The sequence below is a fragment of the Myotis nattereri genome, assembly GCF_964212035.1.
Source record: "Myotis nattereri genome assembly, chromosome: 19".
NCBI lineage: Eukaryota > Metazoa > Chordata > Mammalia > Chiroptera > Vespertilionidae > Myotis > Myotis nattereri.
In genome coordinates this window covers 24928241-24953498 of record NC_138095.1, presented here as the reverse complement: position 1 = coordinate 24953498, position 25258 = coordinate 24928241, and the positions used below count along the sequence as shown (strand labels likewise).

The window sequence follows — 25258 nt, the reverse complement described above, 5'->3', positions numbered from 1 at the left end:
GAGGTCCCTGCCCTTAACCGGATTCGAACCCAGGACCCTTCAGTCTGAGGGCCAACTCTCTATCCACTGAGCCAAACACGCCAGGATGTAACTTTTCTGTTTTTAAGGAATAAATCCTATTTTAAAATAACTCTTCAGGGTTGAATAGAGACCATTTCCTGTGTTTTAACTGAGCCGTAAGCACTTCATCAACACTAACCATCGCCTCTTCTCTACCGGGGAGGAGGCAGGCTCAGCATGACAGAGCACTAGCTGGCTATCACCCAGGCAGTGACAGGCGACGCTGGGACTAGAACCCAGGTCTGTGCCCCACAGAGCCCGCTGGTGTGACCACTGCACCGCCCTGCTTCTCTGGTCGTGGCTGCCAAACTGCTCCTGCTGTAGCCCCAGGAACCATCAACTACATTTCTGGAGCATTCAGCCAACACCGTTGCTAACACTGGACTAATAGCATAAACCTAGCTCTTCCCCACAGGCCTCTGCCAGGCCATGGAGCACCAGCCAGGTGCCAGGCATCACTTGCTGGCACACCCAAGAGGCTGCTGTAGGGAAACTTTATGTTCCATCTAGTGCTGGCAGATTCTCCCCTCCAAACGGACCGTTTGGAGAAAATGGGCCAGGCATGGGAATGTCTTCATTTTCTTTCTTTAAGATTTTTTAAAATATATTTTTATTGATTTCGGAGAGGGAGAGGGAGATAGAAACATTAATGATAAGAGAGAATCACTGGCCAGCTGCCTCCTGCACCACCCACAGAGGGGACTGAGCCCGCAACCCGGGAATGTGCCCCGACCAACCGGGAGACCAACCGGGAATCCAACCGTGACCTCCTGATTCATAGTTTGACACTCAACCACTGAGCCACACCAGCCGGGCTTTACTAATTTTTAGAGAGAGAGAGAGAAACATTGATGTGAGAGTCACATCAATTGGTTGCCTCCTACACCCATTGGGGCAGGGAACCTGCAACCCAGGTATGTGCCTTTGACCAGAATCACACCCGCGACCCTTCGGCTTGAGGGCTGACACTCAGCCATGCCGGCCAGGGCCCACCGGGACACTTTTGAAGAGTATCCGCCAGTATCTGTCGAAAGTCTCTCAGTTCAGGTTTGTCTTATGTTTTCTCCTGATTGGACTGATGTGTTTTCGTAAGCTGCGCCCCAGGCCCTCCCCACCCCACTGTCTGCGTCCAGGGGTCATGCGCACATGCAGGCAAGGAAAGACCAAATAGTTTGAACAAAAAAAGTGCGCCCAGCCGAAACCGGTTTGGCTCAGTGGATAGAGCATCAGCCTGTGGACTGAAGGGTCCCCGGTTCGATTCCGGTCAAGGGCATGTACCTGGGTTGCAGGCACATACCCAGTGGGGTGTGTGCAGGAGGCAGCTGATCGATGTTTCTCTCTCATCGATGTTTCTAACTCTCTATCTCTCTCCCTTCCTTGCGGTGACCCGCACCTTGGAGAGGGTCCGACGGGTAGAGGCGGAGTGGGATGAAATACAAGAGTCCGGGGTTGGGAGGACTGGCACAAGGCACCAGCACCAGTACCAGCAACTTTATTCTTTACACACACTGCTTTATATCTAAGTTGTGGCTGGTCATGCTTCATAGATCACTGCTAGGGCTTGGCCCATTATAGGGAAGTAGCAGATTGTTACAGGCTGGGCAAGACTGGGCAAGCTTTGTCTAGATCCATCTATGTTTGACAGTTACTATGACAATCAGGTTATGTTTTAGTAACTGCACTTTTAGCCACCGAGGTCGTGCCTCGGTCAAGCCTTGTCTAATTCCACTTTGCTGCAAACTCCAATAAAGCCTTAAACCTTTCCTGAGCTCCGACCCCAAAACCCTCCAGGATTGACATAGGGCAGAGTCCAGGGCTTTGCCATGTCCTCCGGTCAGCCTAGACTTTGCCAGCAGCATGACGGTCCCCAACATCTCCCCCTTCTTTGTTTTTTAGTCGAAGCTCATGGATGGAGGTCTGGATAGCTCGCAAGCTGGCTCCGAGGATTCGGATGCCGACTGGCAAGAAACAAAGAATAATTAATATCATGCCAATTGTCATTGCAGCACTCCATAGTATAGACAAACCATGAAAATGAGAAAACCACCCTTCGAGGGTGTCAAAGATTTGCTTGGCCACCTTTGAGGGTGGAAGCAAAGGAGACTCAGAATTAGATATAACCATAATTTTCTCATGTAATTTTAAAGTTATACAATCAATCATTGTTACTAAGTGCAGTTATTAAAACATGAGTGAATTATATAAAACTATAATTAATCAATAATGTTTCATTACCAAGGTACTTATTAATTAATTTTGCTTTGTTGCTCTAGCTATTAATATAAACTTGCCCCATTTCCTAGTTCAAATCCTGATGTTATAGCAGAAGAGATGATTACCATAGTAGACATAATAAAAGCTATTAAGGAATATACAGAGGAATAGTGGGTACATTCCAGGTGAGGGTCTCGTTAAACAATGCTTGAAAACGAGAGTCCCCCAAATGTCCATTGGGCCTCACCCAAGTCCCTTGAGTATAGTCCAAGTTGTTGGTAGTTAAAGGAGGATCAGGATTAGTCCAAGTCTGCAGAGTGAAGGTTGGTAGATCAATCATATGAGTCCACTGAACCTCAGCCAAAGTCACTGGCAAGAGTCCCGTTAAGGCGATCAAAGCCAAAATTAACTCCTATGAAGAGTTCCGAGTGAATGCTTTGAGCTTCCGTATCCAGCCTCTTCAAAGAGCCCCAGGTGAGGAGGGGCCACCTCCGTCTGAAGGGTCTGCCAAGGACACCTCCACTGGAGCGTGTTCTGTCTCTTCCTCAGAGATCCGATTGCAAACTCGGTCACTGGGGTCTGCATCTGGAACTTAAGCACAAGTATACCCTCTTCCCCAAGTTAGCAACTCCATACTGTTAGAATCTTTCTATGTTACTAAGGTAGCCCGATGGGCTCCCATGGTCTATTGTCGATCTGCAGCAGACAAACCCTGCGCATCCAGATTTAAAAAATTTAAAGTAAATAGTGAATGTTGTAATATTTGGTGAGGAGAGTACGGACCCCCTAGCTTCCCCCTTCTTTGTTTTTTAGATCTGATTTTTCAGGGAACGATGTGCCCTTTTAACTATGTTTTGTCCTTGGGGATTGTAGGGGGTTTTAGTAATATGAGTGAAGAATTTACTTTACTAGGATTTAATTGTTTATAAAGATACTGGCTTCTTATGGTAGGTATCTTTATTAATAAAGTTAGTAAATTTAGTAAAGTTTTATGTTTGATTTACGAGGTGTAAATACTGCCTATCTCTAGCCTAATTTAAAATGTAGTAGCAAGGAGCTTTTGTTATTTTAAATTATATCTCAAAATTTATTGCTGTATTTTAAGAAATTTTAAATAAAATTACTTGTTTTGCCCTTTCTTAGGGGCAAAAACTTAAAATATATATTTATTAATTTTTATTTTAATAAAGCTTTTTATGTGATTTTAAGTATATTAAATTGGCTTTATTAAAAAATTCTTTAAGAGAATAGACTTTTGAAAACATTTCAGGGCCCATGAAATGTCCTAAAGTCATTCCTTGGTTATAGTTTTAAAATCTAACTTGAAAGACTATTAAATATAAATGTGTATATATGATTTAAAGATTATATATTTTTATAATTATTAAGAGATATTAATTATTACATTTGGCTTACTGGCCTGTACTATTTGATTAATTTTCTTTTAATATTTCTCTTCTTCTTCTTATAATTCCTTATTTTTAGAAACTTCAATCCTTTACAGCTAGTATTTCTTAGATTATTAAGAGTAGGTGCTTCCTTCCTTTTACCCTCTTGTAGTTTTCTCTGAATCTTATCCAACACTGTTCTCATCTGCTCAATACTATCTTCTGTTAAGGCTATGAGGGTTTCTTTCTCATCACCCTTCTCCGGGAAGTCATATAAATGATCTTCCTTAGGAGTGGGGAACTGCTCATCATCTTTCCTGGGCCACTGAGGTCTCCTATGAGAAGGCCCCATCAGTGAATCCAGAGACTGAGAGCGACACATGGACTCAGGCACAGACCCCAAGCTGTCCCTTACCAAACCCCAGATGGAAAATGCATCCAAGGGAGTATGGGTCGGGTTTCCAGCATGAAAGTCCTTAAGCCGTTGCCCTACTCGCTCCCAGGTCTCTGGGCTGACAGTACCCTCCCTAGGGAACCAGGGACACTGCTCATGAACAAACTTTAAAAACCTCTCTACTTGAGCAGCTGAGACTTTCACTCCTCTACTAACTAACATAGACTTTAACATCTGAGCATAAAGCTGCCTTTCTCTGGACTCAGATTGCCCCATTTTTACTCCCAATGAATAAGAATCAAATTCCCCCAGGAAAACTCACTTAACACTGAGACTTCGGACTTTGCCGGCAACTCTGGGGTCCTCACGAAGCCCACCTTCAAGTCCCTGTTCGGGCGCCAATCTGCGGTGACCCGCACCTTGGAGAGGGTCCGACGGGTAGAGGCGGAGTGGGATGAAATACAAGAGTCCGGGGTTGGGAGGACTGGCACAAGGCACCAGCACCAGCACCAGTACCAGCAACTTTATTCTTTACACACACTGCTTTATATCTAAGCTGTGGCTGGTCATGCTTCATAGATCACTGCTAGGGCTTGGCCCATTATAGGGAAGTAGCAGATTGTTACAGGCTGGGCAAGACTGGGCAAGCTTTGTCTAGATCCATCTATGTTTGACAGTTACTATGACAATCAGGTTATGTTTTAGTAACTGCACTTTTAGCCACCGAGGTCGTGCCTCGGTCAAGCCTTGTCTAATTCCACTTTGCTGCAAACTCCAATAAAGCCTTAAACCTTTCCTGAGCTCCGACCCCAAAACCCTCCAGGATTGACATAGGGCAGAGTCCAGGGCTTTGCCATGTCCTCCGGTCAGCCTAGACTTTGCCAGCAGCATGACGGTCCCCAACACTTCCTCTCTGTAAAAAAATCAATAAAATATTTTTTAAAAAAATAAAAAAATTAAAAAATAAATAAAAAGTGCGCCCAGTGCTGTTACTGCTTAGTGAACTACACGGGTTTTAGGAGCTCCGAGCCAGAACCTGGAGGCCGAGACTCGATATGTGACTTCCATGATTTCACAGGACACAGTTCAACCCACGGCTCTCCGCTCGCAGCAGGCGGCTGCAGGAGCCGTATTTCTGCCAGGACGGCTGGGAGGTCCAGGGAAGTGCCATTTCTCAGGGAGGATGCCTTCGGTAAACTTCACATGATTCAAACCTTTGTAGTCCCAGAACCTCTTTCCCCCACAGGAATGACTGTAAAGTAAGTGATCACATGCGTTCGCACCGCTCGTAAATCTACAACCGTCTCCCACATTTTTTGCTTTTGATGCTGCTTTGTATCGTTGCAGCATAATCGCTGCCCTCCAGCCCTCTCCTACGTTAACAGCACCACCTGTTGAGGAGGTAGTTCAGTCTTTTTTTTTTTTTTTAATATATTTTATTGATTTTTTACAGAGAGGAAGGGAGAGGCATAGAGAGTTAGAAACATCGATCAGAGAGAAACATCGATCAGCTGCCTCCTGCACACCCCCTCCTGGGGATGTGCCCGCAACCAAGGTACATGCCCTTGACCGGAATCGAACCCGGGACCCTTTAGTCTGCAGGCCTACGCTCTATCCACTGAGCCAAACCGGCTTGGCAGGTAGTTCAGTCTTCAGTGGCGTTTCGTCGGGTCCAATATCCACTCCAAAGACACTCATTTGGGGGCAGGGGAGGGGGTTTCAGCACTAGGATCACCACCTTGTGAATGCATGGATAATGTTACTATATCTTTTTAAGGTGGCTTATCATGACCGTGAATGGCAAAATGACAGCTGCAGAGCCACAGAAAAACAGTTGCTAGAATCCAGAGTGTACTGAACAGCTTTGTGATTCGCTCCAGAATAATGTCACAGTGTGATCATTTGTTTCCCGGCTACAGTGGCGCCGCCTTGTGGCAGTGGCATAAACACAGTGGAAAATTCATTCCATCCCCGGGATGCTTTGACATTGCCCCATCCCTAATGAGTTAAAAGGTTGCCCTTTTTTTTTTTTTTTCTGACGTTTCTGTGATTTCCGATGTAACCGCGGAGGGGCACTTTGTTGATGGTTTTATGTGACACCGTGTCAAAGTCGCATAATTCACACTGCATAGGATGCATACCCCAGAGAGGCTGGGACTTGGCGGTGTGGCTCATGCCCCTGCTGAGACAGCAAAGCTGTCTTGCCCCTGCCCCTCCTGTTTGGGGTCCCTCCTGTTTGGGGTCCCACAGGATCCGGGCAAGGCAATTCTGAGAGCGGTGGAGCCCGAGCATAAAAGCCCATCAGTTAGGGGCCGGTGACACTACCAGAGCTGGGTGATTTGTCTCTTTGCTATTCCGCAGCCCATTCAGTGATGATCTATTTGTCCTAGAGAATAGATAATGGCAGGTCTGCCCATATTTTACACTTAGGAACCGGCCTGCTCCTCTCCGCCCGGCGCTGCCCATCTGTCTTTGTCCTGGCTCTTCTCATTTCATTTCACAAATTGGGCAACAGGCCTTGGCAGTGACTTATGAAGGCAGATTCCGTGCGGGCAGCTTGCTCTGGGAAGGAAGAAAGGGAGAAGAGATGGGTCAGAGAGGGGAGAGATGGACAGATGCAGGGGAAAGAGATGTCATAGACTCGGTGGTGGACAGGAAGGGACCTCAGAGCGGAAGGGGAGGGAGAGCTCCCAGCACAGAAAACAAGGATGCTGAGGAGGCCTGCTTGTTGAAAATTGCTTGAAGAGCCGAGCCCAATCCTAATAATTAAGTTGGGCTGCTCTAGCCGGTTTGGCTCAGTGGATAGAATGTCGGCCTGCGGACTGAAGGGTCCCGAGTTTGATTCTGGACAAGGGCCCATGCCCGGGTTGCAGGCTTGATCCCCAGTGGGGGGCATGCAGGAGGCAGCCGAGCAATGATTCAATCTCATCATTGATGTTTCTATCTCTTCCTCTCCCTCTCTGAAATCAATAAAAAAATATATTTTTTTAAAAAGTTGGGCCTAGTGCAAAGCCTAATTGTGGTAGCCAGCCTCCGGGATGGTCCCCTGTGACTGGCAAGTGTTGGTATCTACACCCTTGTAAAGCCTTTTCCCCACACGGAGCAGGGCTGGCATGTATAACCATGACGGAGCGTGACTGCCAAGACCAGGTTATAAAAGTGCTCGAAGCCCTAACCGGTTTGGCTCAGTGGATAGAGCGTCGGCCTGCGGACTGAAAGGTCCCAGGTTCGATTCCATTCAAGGACATGTACCTTGGTTGCGGGCACATCCCCAGTAGGGTAGTGAATGTGCAGGAGGCAGCTGGTCGATGTTTCTCTCTCATCGATGTTTCTAACTCTCTATCCCTCTCCCTTCCTCTCTGTAAAAAAAATCAATAAAATATATATATCTTTTAAAAAGTGCTTGCGGCCGAAACCGGTTTGGCTCAGTGGATAGAGCGCCGGCCTGCGGACTGAAAGGTCCCGGGTTCGATTCCAGTCAAGGGCATGTACCTGGGTTGTGGGCACTTCCCCAGTGGGGGATGTGCAGGAGGCAGCTGATCGATGTTTCTCTCTCATCGATGTTTCTAACTCTCTATCTCTCTCTCTCTTCCTCTCTGTAAAAAATCAATAAAATATATTTTAAAAAAAAGTGCTTGCGGTTTCCACCTTATTTTCTTTTGGGTCACTCCCATTGGGGGAAGCCAGCTGCTGTGGGGTGAAGACCTCCAAGCAGCGCCCGGAAAAGCCCAGGTGGCAAGGAACCGAGGCCTCGGGCCAACACGCTGGCCAGGCGTGCGAGCGCCCTACCTGGGAAGCCGCTCCCGCAGCGCCAGTCAAACCTGCACAGCCCGGGCACCCATCTTGACTGCGACCCCGAGCAGGAGACCCCGAGCCAGAACCAGCCCCGCGAACCAGTCGCTCCTGGATCCCTGACCCATTTGGAACGGTGTGATTTAATAAATGTTGATTGTTTCAAGCTGCTCCAATGTGGGGTGATTTGTTTCGCAGTAATTGGAAATGGCCCGATTCCTTATTCGCGGAATTATTGTCCAACAGCTATCTGGTTTGCTGCCCGGAACGCATCGTCCATGGGGCAAGAACCCATTCAGACCAGCTGCTCAGCTAACTGGCGTGGCGAGGCAGGGTAAATGGAGTCAGTTAAGCAAAGAAAAGATTCTGGGATGGAAGCGGGGTGTGTCCTGAGCAGAGGGGAAGGGCCACAATTAGGATGACCAAACCTCCCGATTTCCTCAGGACAGGGGGGTTTCCTGGGAGGGGGCACTTTCGGTGATGAAACAAAGACAGTTGGGTAAGCTGGAATGAGTAGCTGGGGTAGGGGTGAAGCTCTCAAAGCTGCATTCCAAGTGAGCGGCCACACGGTGGCTCACGTGTGACATGGCGAGGGACGCCCATTTCCCATGACTCTGGGGCAGGGGTGGGCGCATGCCCCGCCTGACTTGGGGGAAGATGGGAAAACCCTCTTTGGAAATGCCTAGCCCAGCGTGAGGAGGCTGCAGACCAGCCCTCCCTCCTCCCTCCCTGCAGGGGCAGCCGGAAACACCAAGCATTTGCTGAGGACTCTCCACGGAGACCAGGAGGGCCAGCGTCACCCTGCCCAAGGGTCCCAGCTTCCTGTGGCTTCCAGATGCCCTCTGTCACGTCGCCAGCGAGTTGCTATGCGGCCCCTGCGGGCACATCCAGTGACAGGTCATCAGGGCTGCCCACACCCTGGTTAGGAAGGCATTCCCGGTACCCAGTGGGAAGCTGCCGCCACCCTTGAATTCCATGGGATCGTGCGGAACAATCGAGACCCATTTCTTCCCTGTAGCTCTTTCACATACTGTGCACACATGGCTTCCTCTGCTTAAGGTCCTCCCTGCTCCTGGCAAACTCCCTACTTTACCCTTCAAGTCTTAGGTCCAACGTCAGTCACATCCACCTCTCCACGCCTGCCACACGCAGATCCTAAGGGAAGGACAGCTCCTCCAAACGACACCAGTGACATCTTATGGCTGCACCTCCATGGGCCCACCTGGGCTTTCCCGGAGGTGGCTGTGACTGGGAACTCGCAATCACACTGATTCAAGGAGGCGCTCACTCCCTTTGGTTTCCTCTGATCACCCCAAAAAGCCACTGGGCCCAGCTGGGTCTAATCCTCCCTCCCCCCATGCTCTTTATTTTATTTTTAAATATATTTTTATTGATTTCAGAGAGGAAGGGAGAGGGAGAGAGAGATAGGAACATCAATGATGAGAGAGGATCCTGGATCAGCTGCCTCCTGCACGGCCCCCACTGGGGACCGAGCCCACAATCCAGGCATGTGCCCTTGACCGGAATTGAACCCAGGACCCTTCAGTCAGCAGGCAGAGGCTCCATCCACTGAGCCAAACGGGCCAGGGCTGTTTGTGGCAATCCATTCAGGTTTTCCGTTTATCATACTGATATAGTTTCCTTTTTAAATAAATCACATATAATAATACATGTGCATTGTAGCAACTTTAGAAAACACAGGGAAAAAAATCATAGTTTGAGCCTCACTTTCTTTTTTTTTCTTTTTTTTAAATATATTTTATTGATTTTTTACAGAGAGGAAGGGAGAGAGACAGAGAGTTAGAAACATCAACCAGCCACCTCCTGCACATCTCCCACTGGGGATGTGCCCGCAACCCAGGTACATGCCCTTGACCGGAATTGAACCCAGGACCCCTCAGTCTGCAGGCCGACACTCTATCCACTGAGCCAAACTGGTTTCGGCTGAGCCTCACTTTCTTATAGAAGTCATCACTGACCCTCAGGCCTGTATGGGACCTCCCTTTTTTCTCTTCTTCCCCATTGTAAATCCTCATGGCCCCCGGCACTTCACAGCCTCTGTTGCAATTGGCAAAAATGTTTTTGTTTACATTCCTCACTTACCCAGTAAATATTTTGTGTCACGGGCAGGAGCGGTGAGGGGTGAGAGGCCGAAGGTGCCTGAGTGCCCTGGAGGGGCTCAGAGTCAGTGCTGAGCTGATATGGCCTCCCCCCCCCACCCCCTTAAGTCCCTAGGGGGCCCGGGCCTTACTGTTCTGCCCACCTTTGGTGTCTCAGAGTGTCACACGTTCACCAGCCAGGCAGACCCAGTACTCGCTGAAGGAATCCCAGAGTTAGAGCCTGCCTTCCACTCCCCCACTCCAAGCACACCAGCAAGGAGCCACCTGCCTGGGGTAGGCACTTGGTGGGGTAGGGGGGGCAGGGGACAGGCATGCTTCCACGTCTCTCCGTAAGCCACCAAGCCCCTGGTCCCCGTGTGGGGTCTGCAGGCTCCCTGCTTCTGCTGAGGTCTGTGATCTGGGGGATCGTGGCCGAGCAGGGGTTCGTTTGCAGAGCAGACTAAGGAGCTGGACGGGGCAGGAGGAGGGCAGGGGGCCCCAGGAGACGCAGGAAGAGATGGTAAAGGCGGATGGGAAGAGTGAAGGAGGTGATGGAGAGATGGCGCGGCCCTGAGCCCTGCCCGCCCGTCTGAAATGGTGAGGGGGCTTGCTTCTTGGACAATGTGGCTCCCCTCACCCCCAGGAAAACGCACCGTCTCCGGGGTCTTGCTCTGATGCCCATCCCTCCATGCCCGGCTAAGAACTCCCCATCTCCTTGTTCAACGCCCCCATTTCATTGAACTGGACACTGAGGCCGGAGTGGGGAAAGGGCTTTCTTAAGGTCACGGAGCAAGTCAGGAGCAGCGCGCAGGGGCTCAGAGGCAAAGAACCCCGACTTCCTCCCACCCCGTGTCAGTGGAATGTGGGGGGCAGGGGGATGCACCGCAGCAGCGGGCGGAAGGAGGCGGGGGACCGGAGGGGGCGGGACTTATTTACGCCCCGCCCCCCAGGCGGGCTCAGGGGCGGGGCCTCCCTCCAACCTGCTCTCCGCCAACATGGCTCCGCGGCTGAGCAGCATCTCTGCAGCGGCGCGGCTGCTGGGGCGCCCCGGGCCCCGCCGCGCGGAGGTTGCGGCTGCGGCTGCGGCGCGGTGAGAGCCGGGCGGGGGAGGGGAGGGGAGGCGTGCACGGGGGGGAGGGGGGTGCAGGGCGGGGGCCGGGGCCTGGTCGTGGGGAAGGGGCAGACTCCGGCTCGGAATCTATGGGTTGGAGGCGGGGGCAAAATCCAGGCCTGGGGTAGAGCCCTGAGCCAGAATGCGGGAGGTGGTGCGCGCAGGGTCTTCGTTCCAGGGGGCGCCTGGCTCTGGGGGGATGGAAGATGGGGGGAATGGGAGGGGCAGATCCTGGGCCCTGGAGCCGGGGAGGCAGGAGGAGTGGCCTCAGCCCCCGGCTTTGCGGTGACTGTGAGGCAGCATCCATTGGGGGCTCCTGGGAGAGGCCACTTCTCTGGAATTTCTTGGGGGTCGGGGGGAGCCGTAAGGGGAGCAATGGAGGATCCCCAAAAGCCACGGCTGCACAGACCGTTTGCTCCCCAACCCTGCACAGTACAGGTGGGGCAGAGGAGGCCTGGGGGGGGGGGGGATTGCCCAAGGTCACTCCCCCTGCTGCGCCGTGGCATCACTGGGCCTGGACCCTGGTCTCCTGGCACCCAATGCTCTTTGCGCCACCACTGGCGGCCTCTCGGGAGAGGGCGGCCGGCTGGACCATGCCCCCAGCCTGAGCTTTTGTGTGGGCCCTGCTCCCCGATTGGCCCTGGCCTCCCCTCCCTCCTCCCTCTCCAGCGCCCGGTACTTCCCCCATCGCTGCACTGACACCCTGTCCACGCTTGCGCTTGCCCGTCTCCCCTCCTAGACCCATCACCTCGTTTTCTGTTTTCCCAACCCCTGGCCCAGGGTTCAGGACAAATGGGAGTGATAAAATAGTGCATATCTCATAGAGTTGTTAGGGTTCCAAGGGCCCTGATGTGAGGCTGCTAGCCCCTGGGGATGGGAGGTCTTGCCCCTGGCTCCAGGCGATGTCTCAGGCAGTTTCTGCATGAGCCCCTCATCCTAGGCCAGAAAGGGCCTTGGGGAGATCATCTTATTTTCCAGATGAAGAGATTGAAGACTGGGAGAAGGGACCTCAGTTTCCCAGGGTTGTAGAATCCGTTGGTGGTAGAAGCCATTTGCGTGGCAACCGTCCAGAGGCCGCACAGGAGCCTGGGAGCCTCTTGTTTCTCAAAAACATATTGTGACGATTAAGTCTTAGCGCATAGTAGGAGCTCAGTAAACAGCAGTTATCACTGCTGCACCCGTGATCCTGTTAACAGAGCTTCAGTTTTAGCTCCAGTGTGTCTTACTGCTTCTGGAACAGGAAGCAGAAATAGGGCCCTTTCTAGAGTCTCAGAATGTGCATAGACCCCTGCTTCCTAGCGAAGAAATAAAACATTATGGAGCCGTTTCAGGGTGGGGGGGTGGGGCAGGCATCAGACTATTGATACCTATGAAGAGTGCAAATGTGTCATTACTGCAAAGTTCTCACCTGGGACATATATGGAGCTGTTCTCATGCCAGAAGCCCTGCGCTAGGTATCCCGGGGGATGGAATGACATCCCATGTGTTTGGGGAGACGGGACGTAGTCGTATGAAAATGATGGCAGGGCTGCGGGGGAAATATGAGAGGTGTTTTTGTGAATGGGGCTGATCCTTCCCACAGATTGGACAAAGCTGTATTGTGTGTTTATCTAGGACTAAGAGGCATTCTTAGTAGAGTTTTGATCACAGAATCTTTGACATGTCTGGGATGGTTTTCCCGAGATGACATTAAAAAAAAAATAATAATAGCCGAAACCGGTTTGGCTCAATGGATAGAGCGTCGGCCTGCGGACTGAAAGGTCCCAGGTTCGATTCCGGTCAAGGGCATGTACCTGGGTTGCGGGCACATCCCCAGTAGGAGATGTGCAGGAAGCAGCTGATCGATGTTTCTCTCTCATCGATGTTTCTAACTCTCTATCTCTCTCCCTTCCTCTCTGTAAAAAATCAATAAAATATATTTAAAAAATAATAATAATAATAATAAATTGGGACTGCTCTAGAGCAGTGATTCTCAGACTTGAGTGTGCGCCAGAACCCCTGGTGGGCTTGTTAAGACCCGGATCGCTAGGCCCATTCCCAGAGAGGCTGTTGCAATGGTCTAGGGTGGGGCCTGGGAATGTCTCAGGGGATTTGAGACCCACTGGGATGGGGAATCCTGGCTCGGTGGTTATCTCATTTAAATGGGAATTGGCTCTGGAAAGTTTGGCGAAGTGGATGAGAGCTGGAATCCCAAGCCTTTGTTTTGTAGGAAGTTGCGGGGCCGCGGGGGGGGGGGGGGGGGCATGGAAGACATCACCAAAGTGGTACTTGACAACAATTGATGGGCAGGTTGGGAAAAGTGGGGTGACAGGGGGAGCCCAGAGATCAGTTAGGAGTTTCGGTAGGAACAGTGCTACTGGCTGCCACTGCTGTGTAAACCCTTTCTCTAAAAGGCCCGTCCTTTTGCCTTTGTTTCCCAGATGAGGAATGTGAGGCTCAGAGAGATAAAGCCCAGCTGGGGTGAGAACCCCAGTTTGTCCAGAACCTGTGCTCTGAAAACACAAATTCTGCTGCGGGTGGGGGTGGGGAGGGTGGGAGAGAAGGGCCCCTGAGCCCTGTGTCCGTGCTCTGAGCGAAGGGCCACCCTTTCTGGCCTTCCACCTTCCACCTCTCACCATTTCCCTGCAGCTCTGTCTGAGCTCCCCCACCTCTCCTTTTGTTCCCCAATCACGGACTGAGCATGTGCCACGTGCCCAGCACTGTTCCGGGCACTGGGGAGAGAGCAGGGCTACACAGGACAGACAACAGCCCTGTCTTTATGGTGCTGCTTCTAGCAGGGAATCAGTAAACAAGGCACATAATAAGCAAACAAATAAAACAAGGTATGTGTTAGCCCAGCTGGCATGGCTCAGTGGTGGAGCATCGACCTATGAATCAGGAGGTCACAGGTTTGATTCCCGGTCAGGGCACATGCCTGGGTTATAGACTCGATCCCCAGCATGGGACTTGCAGCAGGCAGTGTTGGGGTCCTACTCCAGCAGGTCCAGGGGTTCCCAAAGGTGTGGACGGAGTCAGCGAAGAAGGAATGACATGGAGACTGCGTTCAGTTGATCAGCATAGCCAGGTTCTCTCTTTATTGTCCTGTTACATCTGTATTTATACTATTTGATCCTATAAGCATGCCTCTATAATCACATCATGGTATGTTTTGGATAACAGTTCTACAGTTCCTTGTTTCTTATCTGACCTTTGCCAAAAATCCTGTCTCTATCTAGTTCTATTGATTTTAATCTTGTCTAAATTAATCTCTGTGTTCCATTACAAGGGCTATTCCAAGGTTGCTGCTCTACTGATGGGCTACAAGGAAGTGACTGAAGGAGATTATCCTACCCAGTAAAGGTTATGTCCTCCCAGCCTCGCTGCTTGCCTTCCCTGGGACTGCCCTGTATCGGTGGGTCTCCAGGGGTATAGACTCTGGTGCTTTCCCTGGTGGGAAGACCCCTGGGGATGTGGGCCCAACAAGTCCCAATTTTTTAAAAAATATTTTTTTTTATTGATTTTTTACAGAGAGGAAGGGAGAGAAATAGCGAGTTAGAAACATCGATGAGAGAGAAACATCGATCAGCTGCCTCCTGCACACTCCCTACTGGGGATGTGCCCGCAACCAAGGTACATGCCCTTGACCGGAATCGAACCTGGGACCCTGGAGTCTGCAGGCCGACGCTCTATCCACTGAGCCAAACCGGCTAGGGCAAGTCCCAAATTTATTGCCAACAGTCTTAGTCCAAGTTCTTCATAAGTAGTACATGGTATTTCTGTAACACTAGGGGGATTTACTGATTTATTCTCTTCCTTAGTCCTGTTAATCCCTAACCTGGGGAAACAACCTTACTCAGGGAGGTGGTCCTGTTTAAAATGCATAGCGCCAAGAGGGGGAGCAAACCATATGCCATATACGCCAGGTCCTTTGAAACATAAGCTGTGCAGATGTTTCTTCCCTGCAGCGGCTGTGTCAAGCAGCAAGGGTGGACCGGCTTCCAGCAAGGCAGCCCATCAATAATTCTCTCTCATCATTGATGTTTCTCTCTCTCTCCTCCTCTCCCTTACTCCCTGAAATCAATAAAATATATATAGGTATATAGATTTTTAAAAAGGTCTGTGTTAGAAGGAGCTTCAGAAAAATAGAAAGGTGAGAGAGGTCAAAGAGGAGTTCAAGGGCAAGAGAATGTTGTGATTTCGCTGAGATGTAAGCCTGAGAATGCTGGGTTCCGGGTCAGACGCTGCCCTCGGGTCCTGGCCAGGCCCCTTGCTGGGTTTGACCTGTGGGAGAGATCTGCGCTCCTCTGACACATGGAGAAACGGGAGCCCGCAGGCAGGAGCAATTGGAGGGTGCTGGGAAGACCTGGGAGCCCCCGAGAGCTCCTGGACCTGCCGTCCACTCCCCAGGTTCTTCTCCAGGGCTGGCCGCTTGGCTGTTTATCTTGGTCACTGCTGGTGTTAATAAATGACTTGGAGCCCATGAGTTTTGGAGCAAAGGTCTTGGTTGACAAACTGGAGGAGTTGCTCTTCTCCCTGCCACCACCCCTTCAACTCCCTGACCTTCTATTTTCCCGTGTGGAAAATGGGGACACCAGGAGTATCAACACTGTGACATCATTCCACAGCTTCCGCCGGATCAAGCTACTGAAAAGCCAGCCGCAGATCCCTGGCACAGCGGACGTCCTCAATGAATGTGATCCACAGCGAAACCCCCTCCCAGCCACCCGGCCAGGGCTTAAGATGCTTTTTTAATTTCATCTGTCCCAGTGGCTGCTGCATATTTTTTTGGGGGGAAATGTAATGCTTTGAATTCACAAGACATTTATTCTAACCACAGAAAAGGCTCGAAAAAGGGGAGGACTTGCTGACGGGGTTTCCACTGCCGGAAATCATGCAGACTTGCTTTTCAGGCCTGGCCAGAAGCTGCTGGGACTGTGTGGGGAAGGCAGTGATGGTCTGGCAGGACCTGGTAACAGGTCCCTCCACTCTGAACAAGGCACGGTATTCATTTGTTCATTCATTCATTCATTCTCACAGCACCCTAAGGAGGTGCACAAGGCAGATCTTTGTCAATTAAGTGTTGGCTGGATGAATGAATCTTGCCTTGCTATGCTTTTTAGCCTGGAGATTTGGAGACTGGCCAGATCACCTCCTCTGGAGAGCCCACCCAGATTGCCAGAGGCTAAGTCCAGGCTCACTCTCCTGGGCTCTACCAGAGACTTCCAGCTGTCATTGTGTTCCAAGGCTGGTTGCTTCCAGCACCTGGGACCTCCTCGGGGACAAAGCTTAGTGGTCTCTGGCCATCCATTTGTGGGGGCTGGGAAGGGGCGCAGGCCGGGTGTAGTGTGAGCGCAGGGAAAGAGGGGGAGTACAGTGTCCCCCCCTCATCAGAGGGGACAGAACTTACAAAGGAAGCACAGAGTGCAAGAGCCTGGTGAGTTCAGGGAGGAGCATCCCTGGAGAGGGGTACACACTTGGGGGGAGGCTGACACTACAGGCTGGGCTGTTAGGACTGTGGCTGTGCAGTAGGTGGGTTTGGGTTTGGTTTGCCTCCGGGAAAGGGGCTGCAGTTGTGGGGCCCCCCCTTGGAAGGGGGTGAAGTGGAGGCAGGGAGGCTGGAGAGAGATGGGAGGTGGGGCTGCCTCCCTGGGCCTCTTGAGGCTCAGCAAAGACTCAGGAAGCAAACCGGGTGCCCGGAACCCTGCAGAAGGGACCAGGTCTGCTCAGCTGGCTCCAGCGAATGACATGTCACATCCTGGAGCTGCCATGGGATTCCGTGGCCCTGTTCCCAGAATGTGGGTCACCAGCCCCGGGGAGGGGAGCGGGGCACCTGAGCCTGTGGAAAGGCGGAGGCTCCCCGTGGCCGCCTGTCCTTCTGAACTCCTTTGTCCCGCAGCTTCTATTCCAAGGACAATGAAGGCAGCTGGTTCCGCTCACTCTTCGTGCATAAGGTGGATCCCCGGAAGGACGCCCACTCCACCCTCCTGTCCAAGAAGGAGACCAGTAACCTCTACAAAATCCAGTGTGAGCGGCTGCTGCGCCCCCCAGCCTGCCCGCCAGCCCTCCCCTCCACACAGGCTTGGGTGGGGAGATCCTGAGCTGCCCCGGGCGCCCTGGCCCTGTGGGGCTCCCCACACCCGAGCTCCCCGCGGACACACACACTCCTGCTTCACCTCCCACTCTGTCCTCTCTTGCAGTTCACAATGTGAAGCCTGAGTGTCTGGATGCCTACAACAGCCTGACGTGAGCATCTTCCTCCATCCACCTGCTCCCGTGCCTGTTGGGGTGGGTGGGGACCTACCCCAGCCCCATGCTCCTTACAGAAGTCCAGGGATGCACATTTTGGAGCCGGAAGTCCTAAGGCTGTCTTGTCCGGCATCTGCATCTGAGAGATGGGGAGGCTGACACCCAGGCCCGAGGGCCTGAGTGGAAACCCTTACCTCAGGGTGCGATGTAGCTGGTGTGAGCCCCCCCCCCCATCTCTGTGCCCCTCCCACAGGGAGGCCGTGCTGCCCAAGCTGCACCTGGATGAGGACTACCCCTGCTCTCTCGTGGGCAACTGGAACACGTGGTATGGGGAGCAGGACCAGGCAGGTGAGGTGCCCCCGTCTCCAGCACCACTGCCGCCCACCCAGGCCCCCCCCCCCCTTACACCTGGCTGCCCTCCACCCCCTCTACAGCAGCACACCTGGGGGCTTTCTTTTTTCTTTCTTTCTTTCTTCTTCTTTTTTTTTAATATATTGTTATTGATTTCAGGGAGGCAGGGAGAGGGAGAGAGAGAGAGTTAGAATCATTAATGATGAGAGAGAATCATTGATTGGCTGCCTCCTGTACACACCCTGCTGGGGATCAAGTCCGCAACCCGGGCACGTGTCCTGACCAGGAATCACACCATCATCTCCTGGTTCATAGGTCGATGCTCAACCACTGAGCCACACCAGCCGGGCCAGAGTGGTCTTTGTAAATACAATCCTCACCGACTCACTCCCCTGCTCAGACACCTGTGGGGGCTCCCCTCTGCCCTTGGGGTGGCCCACAGGGCTCTGCGCGTCCTTCCCTGCCCAGCCTCTGGCCTCGTCTCTCCACATCCTCCTTGCTTCCTGTGCTGTCCTGCCTGCACCGTCTGGCTCCACACTGTTGTTCTTGCTGTTTCCTCCGCCCGAAGCAGACTTTCTCCCTTGCCTACTTTCCCTGGTTTACTCCTCTCCTCGTCTTTTATTTTGATATAGTCATCACCTCCTCCTGGAGGCCTCCCTGATTCCTTTGACCCAAGCTGGGCCAGGCCTCTCCCCTGGCTCCCCAGCACCCAAGACTTGCCTTTTCTCTGCCCTGATAGTGCAGCCTATGGTGTACTTGTCTGTCTCCCCTTGTAGGTGGTGAGTCCTGGGAAGGCGGGGCCCCTGTCTGTCTGTCTGTCTTCATCACTGAATGAATCCCCAGTATGCGGCTCACGTTTGTGGAATAAACAGGGGCTCTTGTCTGAGCTGGTTCCTTACCCCCCAGCATGCCCCACCCCACCCCTACTCACCCACCTCAGTTGGCGCCAGGTGGTAGGGGCCACCCATAGATTTCGTTGACTCATAGCAGCTCAGCCACTCAAAGGGGGCTTTGGCCTTGAGGTCTATACTGTCCGGGAAGGTAGCCACTAACCACATGTAGCTGTTTAAGGTAAAATTAGGTGAAATGAAATGAAAAATTCAATCCTCGGTCACACAAGCCACATTTCAAGCAACATGTGACTCTGGCTACCGTGTTGGACAGCACGGCTATAGAACATTTGCATCGCAGTAGACAATCCTCTTGTCCGGGACTGATTTAGACTCTGCACAGCACAGGGAGCGCCTCTGGAGCTGCCCTGATAGGAGGTTCTCTATGCTTCCCTTGAACTCTCCTAGCAATGGGGAGCTCACTACCTTTTAAGCCAGCTTATCTCATTCTTTCATAGTCCTGATAATCGTGTCTTTTAAAAAAAATTTTTTTTATTGATTTCAGAAAGGAAGGGAGAGAGAGATAGAAACATCCATGATGAGAGAGAATCATGGACTGGCTGCCTCCTACACGCCCCCCACTGGGGATCGAGCCTGCAACCCGGCCACGTGCCCTGACCGGAATCGAACCGTGACCTCCTGGTTCATAAGTCAACGCTCAACCACTGAGCTACGCCGGCTGGGCTACATTTTAATGAATTTGTAAGAATCACTGATCCTTCTAGAAGAACTACTTTCATGGTTAGAGATTTATTTCTTCAAGTGAATCTACACGCCCTGCCTGTAACTTCTTCCTCTTGGTAGTCCTTCCTCACCCCCCGCCCCCCCCCCCGCCCCCCCGGATTAACTTCATTCCTCTTCCCCAGGTCAGCATCCCTGGTCGTGGTAGCCTTCCATCCATACAGTGCTTTCGCGGTTTCCCCTTGGGAAGGGCCTTTACACAAACCGTAGGGTCAGACAGTTTGGCAGATGGAACCATCGAGGCACAGATGGAGTCCAGAGGCAGGTGATGGACAGGCTGGGGCTGGGCACCCGCATTTGGGAAGCCGGTTAGCCAGCTGCCCACAGTGTAGCATCCAATGGGCCTTTGGGGCTCTTTCCTCCCGTGTCCCAGCCGTTCTCCCAAGGATGGAAGACTGTTCTCTCTGCTTCCACAGTAGCGGGTTCTTTGGTTTCACAATGTAGTCGCCTCCTAGGGCTGCTGTGACAGAGTTCCAACACTAGGCAGCTTAAAACAACAGAGGTGTGCAGCCCAGAGGTTTGAACTCAAGGTGTGGGCAGTGCCACGCTCCTTCCCAAGACGAGGGGGAGCATCTTTTCCCCCTTTTCCAGCTGCCGGTGGTTGCTGGGAACTCTTGGCGTTCCTTGGCTTGTAGAGGCGTCGCTCCTCCCCGTGTCTCTCTCTTCACTTGGTATTCTCTCTCTGTGTGTCCAGATCGCCCCCTCATAAGGACACCCGTCATTGAATTTGAGGCCAACCCAGTATGAGCTAATATTCATTTAATTATACCTACAAGGAGCTTATATTTCCAAATCAAGTCACATTCTGAGGTCCTGGGCAGGCGTGGGGATAGGGGACATAATGAACCCAGTCCCAAGGCTATAGGAGAAACTTCAAACAGGACAAGAGCTTTCGGTGCCAAGTCAGCCTTCTTCCTGCGTGCAGTCCCCAGGCCTCGGGTCTCTGCCCCAGGGCCATCTGCTGTCAATCCCATGGGTCTCCATCAAGAGATGGCACATAGACCAGTGTCCCTGGAGAAGTCCCTCCGCCCCCAACACGTGGTGGCATACCGTACATGCTGTTCTGTCCCTTGGTTTATTTTTTTTAAATTCCCTGTTTTGGAATGTTCCATCTCAGCCCATCAGACCTACCCCCTCCTACTGTGTCCCTCACGGCCTGGCTTTCCGTGTGCCCTGCTCCTTGGGTATAAATTCACGTCTGGTTCAAGTTGCTGTTTAAGGATGTTTGGGTGGGGGCGTTATTGTTGTTTTTGTTTTTTAATATATTTTATTGATTTTTTACAGAGAGGAAGGGAGAGGGATAGAGAGTTAGAAACATCAATGAGAGAGAAACATCGATCAGCCTCCTCCTGCACACCCCCTACTGGGGATGTGCCTGCAACCCAGGTACATGCCCTTGACCGGAATCGAACCTGGGACCCTTCAGTCCACAGACCGACGCTCTATCCACTGAGCCAAACCGGTTAGGGCTTATTGTCGTTTTTAAGATGAGGACATTGAAGCCTGGAGGGGTCAAAGGCCACCTGGCAGAGCTGGGGCTCCAGCCTAGGTCTTCTGGGCTTGTGTCTGGGGTCATGCCCTGCCCAGCACTGCCCCCTCCCTTCCTGGTGCTACCGAGAACCAGGCTGGAGGCCACCCCCCTACACACATGCTTAGCCAATTGGGGGAGAAGCAGGGCTGGGTCCCAGGGGCCCCCTGACCCAAACCTCTCACCCCACCACAGTGCACCTGTGGCGCTTCTCCGGCGGCTACCCCGCCCTCATGGACTGCATGAACAAACTCAAAAACAACAAGGTACGTTGGCATCCGCTCGGCAGACCTCTCCGCTTATTGGATCTGGCCCAGCCTGTGCCGGGGGCTGCCTCCGCCACCCCGGGGGACCCGCTGCGGGGGTGAAGGGGGGTGGGAGTCCTGCTCCCCGGCTGCCCTGCCCTGACCGCCGCGCCCGCAGGAGTACCTGGAGTTCCGGAAGGAGCGCAGCCAGATGCTGCTGTCCAGGAGGAACCAGATGCTTCTCGAGTTCAGCTTCTGGAATGAGCCACAGCCCCGAGCAGGTCCCAACATCTATGAGCTGAGGACGTACAAGCTCAAGGTGCCTCCCTCCCGCCCGACCCCTGCCTGCCCCGCTCCCCCTGCTAGAGTGCAGCTGTAGGCGCCCCGAGGCGGGTGCCCCGGCAGGGAGGCTGGGGTTTCTGGCCTCTCCCGCCCTCTGGGCCCAGCACAGAGGTGTGTATGCACCTGGGCCCCTGATTGAGGCCAAGGGACCCCTGGAGTTGGGGAGACTTGGCAGTTTCCCGCCTTCACCCAGCTGTGACGCTGGAATCCGAGGTGAGGGCTCATTCGATTCTCTTCTGGTTCTCTCTCAGCCGGGAACCATGATCGAGTGGGGCAACAACTGGTGAGTGGTCGTGCGGGGGGCTCGGGTTGGGGAGACCCTGCCCACCTGCCCTGCCAAGGCCCCTAGTTAACCTTTCCCGGGGCCAAATGGCAGGGAACCCTGCAACCTCTGCCCCTCGGGGATCCCGTGGGAGGATGCAACCAGGAGGTGAGCATCTTCTAGAGACTCCCCTGGGATCACCCAGCCCGCAGCTCACTTCCGTCACCCCATTCCCCGGCCATCTCGAGAGCTGGGGGCCTCGGGCTTCTCCCTTGAGGTGGAGCAGAGAAATCAGCCTGGAGACACCTCAGGGGGCCCTGTCTCCCGGCCCTGGCGTCTCCCCAACACTCTTCCGCCGTGCAGGGCTCGGGCCATCAAGTACCGACAGGAGAACCAGGAGGCGGTGGGCGGCTTCTTCTCACAGATAGGAGAGCTCTACGTGGTGCACCATCTCTGGGGTAGGCTCCCCCCCCCACCCCACCCCACCCCCGGGGCAGTGCAGGGAGAGCCAGTCCTGTGTGCCCAAGGAATGAGGCATTGCCTTTCCCACAGCCTACAAAGACCTGCAGTCTCGGGAAGAGACTAGAAATGCTGCTTGGAGGAAGAGGGGTTGGGACGAAAATGTCTACTACACAGGTGAGTCCCTTCTCCGGGGAGCAGGAGGGCTGGAGGGGGCAGTAGGGCCCTTGGAGGTCATCTGCTAGGAGCCCTATTTGAGGATGGAATCTAGTCTCCCTTGACTACCTCCAGCGATGGGGAGCTTGCTTTGAAGACAGTGAGTTATTGGGATTCCATCCTGGTGGCTCACTGCACGTGGTCCAGGCAGGCCTACGTGAGTGCTCTAGGGGATGCCATAGCAACCAGGAGGTCCCTGCCTCTGAGGAGTGGAGTTGTGTGCCCTGTGACCTCGGGCGCGGCTCTCCACCTCACTGAGGCCGTTTCCTCGTCTGTACAATGGCGATGGTGACGGTGCCTGCCTTGGAGGGCTCAAGGGAGGGCTCCAGGAGCCAGTTTATAAAGAGGGCTACACCCAGGGCCTGGCACAGAGGAAGCACGCAGCAAATATTTCCCAGCCAGTTCTCTGTCCCTTCGCTGGGCCTCCTAGGACCACCTGGATCAGTAGGTGTTGACTGACGGAGCCCTTTTGTCCTACCAGTCTACTGCTACAGTTACTTTCTTGGTATTTTTCTATAAATGCTTTACCTAGCATTGTCCTAAGCAATCTTATCAGTGAAATCACTTTTTACTAGGCTAGTGTTGTTGTTTTTTAAATATATTTTTATTGATTTCAGAGAGGAAGGGAGAGGGAGAAAGAGATAGAAACATCAATGACGAGGGAGAATCATTGATAGGCTGCCTCCTGCAGGCCCCCTACTGGGGATCGAGTCCATAACCTGGGCATGTGCCCCTGACTGGAATTGAACCTGGGACCCTTCCGTCTGCAGGCCCATGCTCTATCCACTGAGCCAAACCGGCTAGGGCTAGGCTAGTTTTTTTGTTTTGTTCTCACAAACCCAGGAAAATAAATGTATAATTATGAAAAGCGTTGACATGTTGCATTTCATCACCACCTCAGTCCTCCCTTGTCTTACCATTTGGAAGACCCCGTGCTCTCCCTGGGCCATTCTGGGAGGGCGGTGGGCATTTCCTGTCTCAGCGTCCCAGGCACTCTCCCCTTCAGAAGCCAGTTTCCTGGGGGAGCTGGCCGCGTCCACCTCTGTGACCTCTGCCTCTCCCCGCAGTGCCCCTGGTGCGACACATGGAGTCTCGGATCATGATCCCTTTGAAGATCTCGCCTCTCCAGTGATGCTGCTGCTGCCGCCGCCTCACTGCCCTTCTCCCTCGGGACAGCCACGGACAGAGGGGCTCCCAGTCCAGCTGTCTTGGTTTTCTCTCTGATCTGGAAGGACTCTGGGGGCTAGTGCTCAGCTCAGACAACGGGGAGCTGAGGATGACAGAGTCCTGAGGACTTTGCAGCTCTGCCTGCCCTGCCCATCCCTGCCCCTGTGCTGGAAGCAGTTTTTAATTTCTTTGAATGAAGAACAGCAACCTTTTATGTCTTCTCACATTCCCTCCTCCCCTCTAAAATTCCTCATCTCGGGCCCACCAGTCCCCAAGTATCACCATGGCAAACAACAGTTTAGCTTTAGTTGCACAAAAGGTAGTGTGTCCAGTGGTTAGAGGTGGGGTGGGAGGGGAAGAGGTGAAAGCAGACCAGGCTCTCGGGGAAATTCCCCGGTCTCCACTGGCCATCCACTTGCTGGACAGTCCAACCCACGTCCCTCCTGCTGGGGAAAAGCCTAGAACTGCCTAGAATTGCAAGAAGTAAAGGGAAATCCTCAAGTTAGCAAAGTCAGCCGGAGGTTCATCTCATGAACCCAGAAAGGCTGGGGAAATGGAGCTGGGAAGGATCTGGGGGCAGGAAACAGAATGGAACAGAACGAGAACCAGGAACCCAGAAGGTAGAACGTAGAATTCACAGCCTGGGTTTGAACTGCAGAACTTGGAATACAGAATGGGGGACATAGCACCGAGGTGACGAGACCACCTGGGAGGGTTTCCTAATACAAGGCAGCTGGAAAGAGGCTCCTCGCTTTCCCTCTACACCATGTGGTTGAAAACCTGAATGTGTCGTTGCAGCCGTCTGTCTGTGCGGGGACTCTCCTGCCCTCCCTTTCCCTTCCTGCGGGCAGATATCAGGCCACGGCCTGTGCTTTTCCTCGGTGACCTCCACACCTCATGAACCTCTGGGTAGGTTGATTCTGCCTCCCCTTTCAGGAAAACTTGCGCTGGAATTGCTGACGGAACCAATTAAATGTTTACTATAAACCATGGTGTCTTCTCATCATCTGCGAGGAGCTCTGGTAGGTGCCCGAGACGGGGCCAGCTTCCCAGGTCCAACTGCTGATTTTCCTCCCCACGTGGTCCTGTGCTTCCGGAACTGCTGCTCAGGAAGGGTCGCCCCCCGTGGCGAAAGGAACGCCTGTGTAACCAGGGATTCGGGACATCAGTGTTTCTACCTCCAGATAAGGATTCATACCAGAGTCCTAAACCTGCCCGTGCCATTCCTACCCGGGGTAGAAAACACTGGAGCTGTGAAACGATGCATTAGGACTGCGACTGCCTGGGCAAATCGGGCCTAAACTAGGGAACTGCTGGTGCACTTGGGGGGGAAAAACACGTGTAAGATGGGGTTAATGCCCTGCCTGGCTCGCTGCCCTCCATAGTGTGGGACGTTAGGGTGAATGTGACAGTTAAGAACCCAGGGTATGGAGGCATATCCACAGAGGTCCAAATCTTCACACTGCCACACTTCGAAATATTTTTAAGTTACTGATTTTAGAAACACCCATTTGTTGATGCATTCATCGGTTGATTCCTGTATGTGCCCTAACCCAACTGGAACCGGCAACCTTAGCAATCGCCAGGCTCTAACCAGTTGAGCGACCCGGCCAGGGCTCTCCACTACCCCACTCTTGTGTAATCTTGGGCAAAAGACCTATTCACTCAACAAATACTTGGCAGAGAGCCTACTAGTCGCGGGCATTAAGGCGCTGGGGGAAGAGTGAACGAAACACACTGAGTCTTTGCCCTGGCAGCCTCCGTTTCCTGGTTT

At 52.8% G+C, this 25258-nt stretch overlaps 1 protein-coding gene across 2 annotated transcripts; it reads left to right on the top strand.

Moving 5' to 3' along the window:
• The first annotated feature begins 10933 nt into the window (after positions 1-10933).
• Positions 10934-24471, top strand: NIPSNAP1 (nipsnap homolog 1). Of its 2 annotated transcripts, none has more exons than XM_081113810.1 (10): positions 10934-11037; positions 16934-17061; positions 17235-17280; positions 17537-17631; positions 20989-21059; positions 21217-21357; positions 21632-21663; positions 22006-22100; positions 22195-22278; positions 23385-24471. In XM_081113810.1, the coding sequence occupies exons 1-10, from the start codon at positions 10943-10945 to the stop codon at positions 23447-23449; spliced, it is 852 nt and encodes a 283-aa protein (XP_080969936.1). In that variant the 5' UTR covers positions 10934-10942; the 3' UTR covers positions 23450-24471. The 2 variants fall into 2 exon arrangements, with proteins under 2 accessions (XP_080969936.1, XP_080969935.1); XM_081113809.1 differs by lacking the exon at positions 10934-11037 and adding an exon at positions 15974-16038.
• Positions 24472-25258: the final 787 nt, after the last annotated feature.

Excerpts from the sequence above, each read along its gene's own strand:
- NIPSNAP1 (XM_081113810.1), top strand. The coding sequence starts at position 10,943 with ATGGCTCCGCGGCTGAGCAGCATCTCTGCAGCGGCGCGGCTGCTGGGG. Across the intron at positions 21,060-21,216 it reads ACAAACTCAAAAACAACAAG|GAGTACCTGGAGTTCCGGAA; the intron begins GTACGTTGGCAT and ends CCGCGCCCGCAG. Across the intron at positions 21,358-21,631 it reads TGAGGACGTACAAGCTCAAG|CCGGGAACCATGATCGAGTG; the intron begins GTGCCTCCCTCC and ends GTTCTCTCTCAG.